Here is a 12,020-nt window from a genome sequence, read left to right as displayed (position 1 = left end):
GTTATACATGTCATAGCCTATAGTGTACAGTCATCTATGCACTATAATTAGAACCCAATGATATTACGTACAGGTATGTAAAGTATTAACTTTGTGTGGGATGTATACCATTAAGCTTTGTGTATTTGTACAGACAAGATAGAGCTTTTCTCGCATTATTTGTACAGATTTGTTAGTTTAAAAAGGTAAATATCCTCTAGTTTAAAAATGTGATTTGTACTTTATAACAGGTAGCTCAGTAAGAAAATCTCACACTAAATAGCTGGGATTTGTATACAATTTAAAGCTATGTCAGAATCAAAATGGTTAGACTTATTCTGTGACGAATTTAGTTGTTACAACATATTTAGAAATTTTACCAAAAAAAAACTAGTTAATGTAGGCTTAGTATTTACTAGTACTTTCTAAGCAAATATGTCAGTATAGCAAATAAGTCTTAAATCGAGTCCTATCAGTTAAAATCAACTTTAATATTTAGTTAATATGGGCCCGTTGTTTACATTTTCATATTTCGCATGCCGTTGTCAATATCATCATACGGTAAATCGCAGTCTAACTTACGTTTGTTATTTCGTAATATGATTAACAACATTACGCAACGTTCTCTTGGTTGTTTGTTATGAGCCCAGTTTTTAGGCTAAATCAGTCGCATTGTCATTGCTATGTTTAGGCTGTGACAGCATCAGCGTTAATTTTTTTCGTGCTGTGAGAATGTGTTGTTTTTATTCCGAATCTGAGATTTTCAGTGCTCGCTTGACAGACTATTACAGATTCTAAGAAATCAGCTGATGCGAAATAATGGAATTATTTATTAAATTTTTGTGGATTTTTATTGAAAAAAAAATATTACCTTTTAAATTTTAAAACAAGGTGTATAAAATATAGTTTTAGAAGAGTAAAGAGCTAGGTTTTAAAAAATGAACAACATAGAAATTTACTATTACCAAATCGAATGTTTATTTATTTTATTTTTAATCAACAGTAATCGTAAAAAGTAAGCGACCCGCATTTTTAGATCCGCTTTTTTGTTCGTTTTCGTGAAATAATGACAGGCAAGTTATCTGGCGATCGGGCCAGCAACCCGACAATTTACATTCCTTTACCGTTAGAACGACCGTCACGTTGTTAGCCTGTCTTTATTTTGTATTAAAAAAAGGCGAGCGATATAGGTTATTAGTTGCTGAATGCAGTATCGGGAAATTCGCTATTTCCTATGTGAATGACCTTATTAAATTCGCTAGTGCGTAAACTATAAAGCTGATATTTATCTTGTTTCAGCGCGTTTTTGTATACGACCCACAGCTATAAAAACAGCGAATGGAATTAGTAAAAAAATTTTCGATCTAGTGTTTTAGAAAGCGCGAGGAAGTTTTATTGTCAGAGACCTAAAAAATTTTTATTTAATTTCGTAAGGCATGACGGGGTTTTTTATTCCTCAAAAAAAAATCGGCTTTTTTAATTAAATCGCGAGTTATTGTTGACATTGTAAGTTACTCCTATAAATAACAAGCACTTCAAACCACTCGACTTTGCTTAATATGTAGTACAGGGGTATAAAAACCGTTATGCTATTATTTCATAAAATAAATTATATTTTATAAAAAAGCATATGCAGTTAAATGGAACGTTTAAAAAGGAAGTATAGAAAAGGATGTAATACTTCAATCAAAAAAAGAAGTGAAAATTTAGTTATACAGCGTACAACCATTCTAGTTTTTTAATGGTCCCTTGTAAATATTCTATGGATTTTTTATGACTTTACGAGCTATATAAAAATACTAATGCACTGACAGTTAGTTTCTGCACGGCCTAAAACTGCTAAATGGGATTTTTTGTTATATTATTGACTTAGTCATTGCATTTGTTATATATACGTGCGCTAGGTTGCTATTTCAAGCAAAAATTTGGCAGTCAATTTAAAAATATATTTTTTACCAGATATTTTAAGGTTTTATATACATATAGTAAACGAATTAGTAAAATAGCTTGTTAAGAGTACATTTAACGTGATATAATGAAGCACCTTGCTGCTGTACATACAGAAAAGGGACTTACAATACCAAATCCTACAGTAATAAGCGAAATTCGGGTAAGATAAAAATTAAAGAAAAAAAATGCAAACTTTTAAAATTTTTATATCGTAATTATTAAGTGCTAAATTAAGTATTAATTGTCTATTTTTAAATACTAAATATTGTAAGGCATTTTAGCATCATAACTTTATGAAAAAATCACAAACTTATAAAATTAAACTTCTAAAACAACAACAAAACAATAACAACCGGTTATAACAGGTTTTAAAAAACATGCTAGACTTGTTTTTGTTATTGTTTGGCAGTGTTTACGTTTAAAGAAAAAAAAATGCTGTGACTGGTTATTTCAAATACATACCTGACTTAGTTCCAGGGATTAATATAATATGATTATTCACGGTATATAGGCTTTAAAGCGTTTACTGTATTTTCGATACCACATCGCCCGCCGTTGTGAAACTTAATACACTTAGCTACCACATTGTGTTTATAGTATAACTTGATAAATAAACTATTTATGTAAGTAATAATACTAGTATTTGGTTTGTTATGAAAATTATGAAACTCAAATTTTAATGTTGGAAATAGCAAAAATAGGAGATTATTTATTAAATAGATTTGTGTAATTTTTGTCATAAATTTCCGCTTGGTTAGAGTTATATAAATTTATGAAATCCGGCCACCACCCAAAGCAAACAACACACCTATAAAATTAACACCTTCATTCAATAACGCACTGACCTAAAAATACATTGAAAAGACCATTAATTCACTATAACGTTACATTTTTATATATATTAAGTGTATATGAACTTAAAGGTTCTTTAGGCTTAATTTGTCATAATCAAATAATTTGATATTGAACGTTAACTTGGTTGTCAATTTTCAGAGCATTTTTTTTATTACGAGTGAATGCTTTCATTGTATTACGCTGAAGTTAGGCAATATCTGGGCTAAATCAAATATTGACATTTCGGTTTTTCATATCGAATAAGATTTACGCGTTTAAAAGTTGATATTGAGTTTTGCAACAGCGATTTTCGAAGCGTGTTGCTTATTTTATGCCATTTTTTGTGTAAACTTTAAATTTTACGGCGTTAAAAGATAGCTGTCGTACAAACTTCCCAAATTCTCAACACTTTTTTTTGGGTGTTTTTAATAATTTTATATTACCTATTTGATTTATTTTGTTGAATTTTTTTAAATATATTTTAGTTTTTTTGTGCATTAATTAAAGTTATAGAATTATAAACAATACATTATACATTAATGCAACGGAAAAAAATAAAAAATCAATTTAATAAACAATTTAATGAACGGAAAAAAATAAAAAATCAATTTAAATGAGTTATTATTTATTTATTTTTGTTTTAATTTAAATTTATTTTTTTGAAATTTTTAGGATGAAAATTTAAAGTTACGTGAACAAGTTGACGCTATGATGTTATCCATGAGACAAAAGGAAGAAGATAAATTAATTTTTGCACATAACAGAATGCCATCTAACGGTAAAGATTTAAAAAAAAAATGTTTTTTTTTGTTTTTTTTATTTAAATTTTTTTTAAGTGTTTTATTATTTTTTTAATGTTTTTGTTAAAATTTTTATTAGATATGGATACAATATCAAATGATGATGGACTAAGCTCCTCTTTGGATGACCTTGCATCAGCAAGCACGGATGCTCTTCTTCACTCCACATCTATTTCAAGATCAACTTCTACGGAGAACTTACTCCTGGATGAAAACGTAGTCAATCAAGGTAAGATTATTAGAAAAATTTTTTTCTGTTGTCAAAAAATTATTTTGAACAATTGTACAAATATAAATCTTTTTTCTTTTTCTTCTTCTTTAGCCACCAACCTCCAGGATCGAGTGATCCCCGATGATTGCAAAAGCGAGTGCTCCACAATCACCGTCGCCTGCCTCACGGAGAGGATTCATCGGATGGAGGAATCACACATCAGTACAAGTGAAGAGTTGGAAGCTACCGTCCAAGTAGGTTTTTTTTTAATTTTTGTTTTTAGAATTTTATTTTACAATCGTAGTCATTTTTAAAAATGTTGCAATTTGATTACAACATATTTTCTCATCATTTATAATTATAACACTTTTGTACGTGACATGACACCAGCATATTTTTTATACTTGCAATTTTCTGCACAATGTTGGAATTTCTATAACCATATTTTTAACTTTTTTTAATTTTCAAATTTTTATGAAATAAAATAACATGGTCTGGTCTCTCATGCTAAATTTTAAATTAGTTATAAAACGTAAAGCTGTAAAAATGTAAAATGTTAGGTTAATAATGTTGTAAAATTTAAGTATTTGTTTTCAGCATGTGTATCACAATAACATTTACACTTAAAAGCAAGTTACAAAAATTTATTGTTTTCATTTATAGGAATTAGCCGATCTTCAAAAATCAGTCCCCGAATTAACAGTAGACAATGACCGACTACAACGAGAAAAAAAATTTTTACTTGATAAACTAAAACGAGCCGAGAAAAAACTAACAGAAAATAACACAGAAGTCGTCCATCTAAGAGTAAGTATCACATATTTTATTCAAATTATTTGATTCCAAAATAAATAAAAGAATATTAAAAAATTAATATGTACAAATTTTAACATAGATTCGTATATATTATTAAAGTGTTTTATATATTTTTGTACGTATATATTCTATTGGCAGTTTTAACTGACGTACACTTTATTTATAAACACTTTATTTGACTATTGAGCATTTATGATTATTGAATACATCCGGCTACAGCAAAAGATGACAGTTCGCAGTAACCAGTTACACAGACTTAAATAAACATTGTAGAAAAATAGAAGTTGGTAGTTTAAGTGTTGAATAAACGTTTTAATAAACTTTATTGTAGAAATGAAATAAAAATACTAGCGCCTACTATTTTATGAGTTTCGTTTTAGCTAAGTGATATTACTTTTAATCTAAATATAGGGTGTTAATAGACCGACGACCAGATTTAATTTTTTAAAGTTTAGCCTATTTTTTTAAAGTTTAGCCTAACAATTAAGTCAGTATTATATGAAAGTGAGAGGTCTATTTGTGTAGAAAGCTATATTAGGATGTGTTTATTTATATAACTGTACCGTAAAGATGTTTATTTATATGATAACCACTTACTTTTGTTCGGACAAAAATAGCTTTAAATTAAAATCTTTAATAATCAGATTTAGCGTAACCTTACTTTTAGGTCAGCCTAACTAACTCTATCATCAAGCAATATTACAGCTTACAGCGCAGCCTTACAACATGTACTTAATTTTTAATTACCATTAACAAGATAGCCTGTATAATATTATACAGAACCCGTTGCATACAATTTTGAAATTAATTGTCGACGACTGTTTTGCAGAAAAATAACAATTAGGTTCGGATGTTAGCAAATAATTAAGGTATCGATATGTGTGTTAAGTAGAACAGCAGCTATAGAGTAGTGTGTATTACTAAAGAATGAACCGCCTTACTCTTTCCCAGTCTTAGCGTAGGTTTCTACACGAGAGTTGTTATTGTATTCAATGCCCTCGGTTGCCCTCGCAGCAATCGGCGAGTCGGGATTATGTGACGTAAGAATCGTTAATTGCATAGACTTACCTCTACGGCAAGCACAGACTAGCAATACAGTAAAGCCTTTAAATATTGCAATCGATTGAAGAGAGGCGAATGTATACAGTTGTGCAAGTGACTAACTGCTACTTCCGTGCGTAGTGCTTTGTTGTTATTTGATTAGACAGCTATTTTCACAGCAAGCAGGAAACGTATGGCAGGTGGAGTACGTTAACTGGGTTGTATTTAGATTGTCAGCAATTTTTGAGTTACCTGATTTAGGTTACCAAACAGTGTTTACGAAATTGCTTATCTATTACTTTCAAAAAGTGGAAAATGCCTTTTAACAGAATCAAGGCAACTGAAGTGTTAGTAAAAAAATAATATTTTTAAAGCTTGATAGTTGAAGTTTATTTTAAGCGTATCAGCAGCTAGTACAAATACAACTACGCCGGGTTGTTTGTCGGCAGCGATTTAGTTGAACGACAGGCATAGTTTATTGGTTTTACGCAATATCTCTCGATAATGTTTCTTTTCCATTACGCAACATGACCTAGATTTTTCACTTCAAGTCAAAATTGACAAGTTATGGCACGTTTATAGGAAGCAACTTTTACGACTGAAGTGTTTGCTTTATACCTGACCGAGAGTAAGCGGTTAAGCGCTATTTGCCAATCACTATCTTTGCTTAAACTGCAAATCGTGTAAATTTCACTTAAACGTGTTATTTTAAATTTACGTCCTCTTAATAGTTTATCGTTTTAAATAAACCCTTTAGAGGCTTATAACATGATTTTCAAAAAATTTTAATTAAAAATATCACGTTTTATTTGGAGGTAACTAGTGCAGCGACGTTTTGTGTAGTTAATATTTAAGCAATTTTAAGAGTTTGAATGAAAGTTTGCTGACGGTTCATGGCCGTTCAGTTTCGAGATTTAAGTTAGTATACTTAACGTAATTTACGGAACTCAGGTATTTAATAGAGAACTAAAGACGTGGTTTTAATTGCGATTTTATGTAGTTTATAGTCTTGACATTAAAACAAAAATTACGCAGTTTGTTTACGTCTCTCGTTTAAAGTTAAATTTTTTATTATTTATCAAATAGGACGTTTGTTGTTTTTAATATTGCAAAACAGGTTGCGCAAAACAACAACGCTCAATAATCGAAATTTAATTTTCGCAAAGCCATGCTAGCACACAGTGGCAAAGGTATGTGCGCTCTGGTTATTGATATTATCGATTGCGCTATGCAGTTATTAAGCAGGTCGCTGACCTAACATTATGGTCATTGCTGTTATATATCAAAAGTACTAGCAATCACAGGCAGTTTGTTTGCTGATCTATGTACAAGTAGCTGCCGAGTGCTGTTTACGTGTGCGCACATTCCGTAAAATATATCAAAAGTAAAACGCGTTTTACTTGTTATTTGTTATCTTAAATATCAGATTGTAGTGAAAATAACAGTAAAAGCTAAGTGAACTTACAATATGAAATTTAGATTAGCTTTTGATTTATTTTGATTTATGAAAGAAACGTTTAGCTAAGGCTATTATCTTGTCTGTAATTAAACGGGCACTTAGCCAACAAGGCACACAAATAAAATAAACAGCGTGATTAATTGCTTAAGGCCAGTCTGCCTTAACTGCCACACTGCCAGCTTTTATAAAACCTTTTTGCATTGTGTTTAATGTACAGATTGAAGTTATGTAAATAAATTCAAGCTTGTTGGGATAAATTAGGGTTAAGTTTTAAAATGGTGGAAACTGCGATTAAATTTTTGAGTGAACCTCATAGAGTAAGTTAAAAAAAATAACAAATATTATTTTAGCTACAAATTATTATGTTTTTGTTGGATAGTGAGCTACATAACTAATTTTATGTCTTTGATCTCAATTAATTGTGATTTAATGACTTGCATTTCATTTTTTTTACAAATTATTGTTTCCCTACAGGCTCTTGTGTCTGACCATTTCAAAGATGACTCAACTCACTCAGACCTCAAACAACAATACTTCAACCTCCTCCAAGAGAGAGAACATCTTCTCCGCATCCAAGAAGAGAGTGTGACACAAAATAGGAAGGCAGAGGAGGAAAGAAAGGATGCTAAAGGATTAGTTGATGCGTTCAAAGAGAGGCTAAGACATTTAGAAAGAGAATTGCACAAATCAAATACTGAGAAAACTTTACTTGAGAAAAAACTTAAGGTAAGGGTTTAAATAAATTTGCGAATTTTAAGTATTCTATTAGATTAAAGTGTGCTATAGTTTTAAGAGTAAATATAAACGAATTGCAATATCACGCTATGTATAGTGTATTGGTTGTATTTATCATATTGCTTTATTTAGTGTAAATTTTTCAATTATGTTTATTTAAAATTTTATTTTGGTACATTGTTCCTAATTACGTTTTCTATTTTAGGAAGCAAACGGAAAAGCAGAAGAGCATCAGTCTGAGGTTGTCCTTAAATTAGAAGAGGAATTACACCAGGAAAGACAAAAAGTTACCGAGTTGTTAAAAGCGAGTCAAGAAAGTAGCTCAAAAGACATCAACGAGAATTTTATGGAGTATTTAGACTCGCTGAGAAGTGAAAAACAGGTAAAATAATTGTGAAAAAATTTTTGTAACTTTTTTTAAAGATTTTTAGTTAAAGTGGTCACAAATTTTATTATTTTTATTTCATTGATATTTAATTGCTAGTTTGATTTTGTTGAGCTTTTTATTGATTTATTGATACTTTTAACATTGTTGTTCTAGTTAAATATCATAATACCACTATACTTATTGCACTTAATTTGCTTAACAAAGTTTATATATATAACTCTAATTAAAACGAATTTAAATTTATTTTTTTGGAAAAAATATTTTAAACTTTTTTTGTTTTTATCTAGGACTTGGAAGAGAAATTTGTGTTGTTGGAGGAAGATTACAATCAGGTTCAGAATGAGAACGAGAAGTTGGATGCAAAAGTTGCAGAGTTGGAAGAAGAAGTGGAAGCTTGCAATGCTAGGGTTAGTCTCATAGAAATAAAAAATTTTTAAATTTAGGATTTGAAAAAATGATAATTTTAACTTATATATGATATAATGTTATTGTAGTATATATATTTTTTAATGAAAGTAACAGAAAACATTTTTATTTGGTTTTTTATTATGTACTTTGTACTAACAGAACTAAAATAAGAATCAAACAAACAATAAATTTTAATGACTAGTTTTCTGTTCTGCTTTTGTACACAATTTTAGTTGACTTTACAAAAAAATTAAAAAAATTTTAAAAGTAAAAATATTAAAAGTTTTTTTGGTTTTAGACCAAAAAAGATTTATCTGAGTTATCGGAGCTTATCGACAGACTTCAGGAAGATTTAAGGATAAAGCAAGAAAATTTAAATGAAGCAAGCGAGACCTTGTTTGTCATGGAAGATTCTGTCGAACAACACATTGCTGTAAAAAAGCACGATAACCATATTATTCAACAACTACAAAATCAAATTTCTGGACTTAAGGTATAAAAACATTTTTTTAAATTACATTAAAACGATTTTGATATTTTTCAATATTAGTTTGATATTTTTCAATATTAGTTTGATATTTTTCAATATTATTTTTATGATTTATTGACCTTGCTCAGTTTTTATTTTAAAATTATCTTTTACTGTAGTAAAAAAACAACTTGAGTGTTTTAATTTTTTTTTTATTTTGTAAAATAACAATTTTTAAAAAATTTTTTTTATTTGTTATTAGGAAGAACGATTTCGTCTCGAAAAAGAAATTCAACAATTGAAGAAAGAACAAAGACATCAATCTGAGGAATGGAAGCAATTTCAATCAGATCTTCAAATGGCGGTTGTAATTGCAAATGACATGAAAGCCGGTAAGAATTTAAAATAAAATTCAAAACTTCTTTTTTTTTTTTAATAAAACAAAAAAAATTATTTTTTGTAATATCTATGTTTATTTTTAGAAGTAAAAAAATATTTAACTTTACAGAAACCCAAGCCGAAGTTCTTAGACTACGAGAGGAAAATCAAATCCTAGATGAAAATGTCACCAAACTTCGTGTCGAGAATGATCAACTGAGAAGAAAGAGAGTCTCTAATGTGTCTACAACATCATCTGCTATCCTGGAGGCAGCTGCGATTCGACAAGGAGTACAAGCTCTCAGAGATGTAAGTGTTCCAAATTTCAACTTTTTTTGGGATTAAAAATAATAAATAAATGTAAAACTTTTTAACAAAATATTTATTTTTAGACCTACAAGCGTCGCACTAGTGAAAACTCACCCGGGGTTCAAAGTCTCATTAAATCATTCGACAACAACAACACCGCTACAGATGGGGGTTCAAGTGGATCAACATCACCCACTGGCCGACCCCCTAATCCACTTACCCCAAGCACCCCTACCGAAATCCCCGCATCACTATTTATAGCCCCAAAACCCCCACTAGGAATCAGTACCCCCAAGCGTCAAGGGGCTAGCCCCATTACGGCAACAGTTAGCCCCATACAACGACATCAATCGATGTCATCATTAAGCTCTATGACATCACAATCAAATATCAATCCGAATTCTTATGTAGCAAAAATGTCAAATTCTAACACTGGGTCTAATGGAAGTAGCAAACCCGGAACACCTGATAGCTCAAATAGAAGTAGTAAGTTGATATTTAATAAAAATAAAAAAATTGGATTTAAAAAAAATTAGAAGTTTTAAATTACTGATTTATAAATTAACAGCAAAGTGATTTAATGAACCAGTCAAATGGTTTGTGAATCAAGTGATTAGTAGACTTGAGTTAAACTTTCCTAATTTTTGTTTTAGTGTCTGATGCTGATTTAAGTCAACTTTCATCTTTACTCCGAAGAAGTTCAAGTGCACAAGAATCTAGAAAACCGTCGTTAAATGATACAACAAGAAAAACAACTGCAGGTAAAGGGTCTCCTATACTTAAATAGTTTATAATAAATAATGTTGTTTAAAGCAAAAATATAAAATGAATAAATTGGTACAAAATATATAAAAATAGTGAAAAAAAAATTTTGTAAAAAGTATTTTTGTTATTTCACATTTATTAAAATTTGTAATTTTTCGTTAAATTTTATATTGTACAGATATTCTTGATCGATTAGGATCAAATACCAATAACCCACCCAAAGAACGACTTCCCCCAACCCCCACTAACCCCTCTGCTAAGCGAAACAGACTCATGTCAACTCCCTCTACACCCTCGGGTAATTCCCTTGCCTCCCTTGCACGAAGATATGGGGGCTCCAAACGAAATGCTTTATTAAAATGGTGCCAGGAAAAAACACAAGTAAATACAAATTATTTTTTATTTTAAATAAAATTCCGGTTGCAGTAATTTAATTTTTCCTATTTTTTTCCAGGCTTACCAAGGCATAGATATCACAAACTTCAGCAGCAGTTGGTCAGATGGTTTAGCCTTATGCTCATTACTTCATTCCTACTTACCGGCTCATATACCTTACGATGCTTTGGAACAAGCTTATGTTGAAAGCAATGACGAAAAAACTAAAAAACAATTACAGGTAAACACAGATTGTTCTCAAAATATAATCCAGCCTTTTTTAAGTTTTGTTATATTTTACACATGTTTAGTATTTATTATTAGGTTTAAATTAACTTTCCTTTTTTTAAACATTTTTTTTCTATTGCAGGCCAAACATTTTCGACTTGCCTTCGCAGCTGCAGAGAGTGTTGGAATTGAACCTGTTTTAAGCGTTGAAGAAATGACAAAACTCGAAAGGCCAGACTGGCAGAGAGTTATGTCTTATGTTACAGAAATATTTAAATATTTTGAAACTTGAAACATTATTGCTATTTAACTTTTTCTTTTGGTTGATTTTTCAATATTTTGTACTTTTATGTATCTGTGTTCCCTATTATATTTGCTTATAGGCACATAGCAAAGATGTTTTGTACTACTTTTTTAAACTGTGCTTGGTGTATTGTTGTTTTATCGACGAACCAACATTTAGTAACAACAAATTTTTAAGAAACGTTTTTCAATACAGTAACAACTTCAAAAAAAAATCTGCTTTTATATCTAACAAAGCACCGAATAAAATTTAAACATTTTTTTCGGGAAAGTTACTTAACTTTTTAACACTGTGATATTTTTATGTAAAGAAAAATTTCTTTCAACTTCTTAAAATGTTGTGTCTTGGTTGGACACATTATGTGAGCTGCTATTCTCAACTGCTTCGTGCTTATTATTACTATTGTAAAACACAAATACATTTATTTCAAAGTTATTTTTTTTTTTTTTTTATACAGACAGAAGGTTAGATATTAGTTTATTTTGTTGGTTAAGTAAATAGGTTGTGTATATTTTGTGTGAAATGTACATAAATTGCCGAACTGAACTAAAATGCTAAATAAGCACGGTTG

General features: G+C 29.8%; 1 protein-coding gene across 1 annotated transcript in view; it reads left to right on the top strand.

The window, feature by feature from the left end:
• Positions 1–11,878, top strand: part of LOC145751485 (uncharacterized) — a 36,714-nt gene extending 24,836 nt beyond the window's left edge. The window contains exons 25-39 of the mRNA XM_082567656.1: positions 3,436–3,541; positions 3,643–3,792; positions 3,886–4,028; positions 4,438–4,581; positions 7,565–7,816; positions 8,031–8,207; positions 8,501–8,620; positions 8,920–9,114; positions 9,353–9,482; positions 9,599–9,777; positions 9,861–10,263; positions 10,431–10,538; positions 10,721–10,923; positions 10,997–11,158; positions 11,288–11,878. Coding sequence (XP_082423782.1) covers positions 3,436–3,541; positions 3,643–3,792; positions 3,886–4,028; positions 4,438–4,581; positions 7,565–7,816; positions 8,031–8,207; positions 8,501–8,620; positions 8,920–9,114; positions 9,353–9,482; positions 9,599–9,777; positions 9,861–10,263; positions 10,431–10,538; positions 10,721–10,923; positions 10,997–11,158; positions 11,288–11,437 — 2,622 coding nt within the window. The 3' untranslated portion in view covers positions 11,438–11,878. The remainder of the gene's footprint in view (positions 1–3,435; positions 3,542–3,642; positions 3,793–3,885; positions 4,029–4,437; positions 4,582–7,564; positions 7,817–8,030; positions 8,208–8,500; positions 8,621–8,919; positions 9,115–9,352; positions 9,483–9,598; positions 9,778–9,860; positions 10,264–10,430; positions 10,539–10,720; positions 10,924–10,996; positions 11,159–11,287) is intronic.
• Positions 11,879–12,020: the final 142 nt, after the last annotated feature.

This window comes from Corella eumyota, chromosome 4, assembly GCF_963082875.1.
Source record: "Corella eumyota chromosome 4, kaCorEumy4.1, whole genome shotgun sequence".
Taxonomy (NCBI): domain Eukaryota; kingdom Metazoa; phylum Chordata; class Ascidiacea; order Phlebobranchia; family Corellidae; genus Corella; species Corella eumyota.
This window is presented reverse-complemented; position numbering and strand designations above follow the sequence as displayed.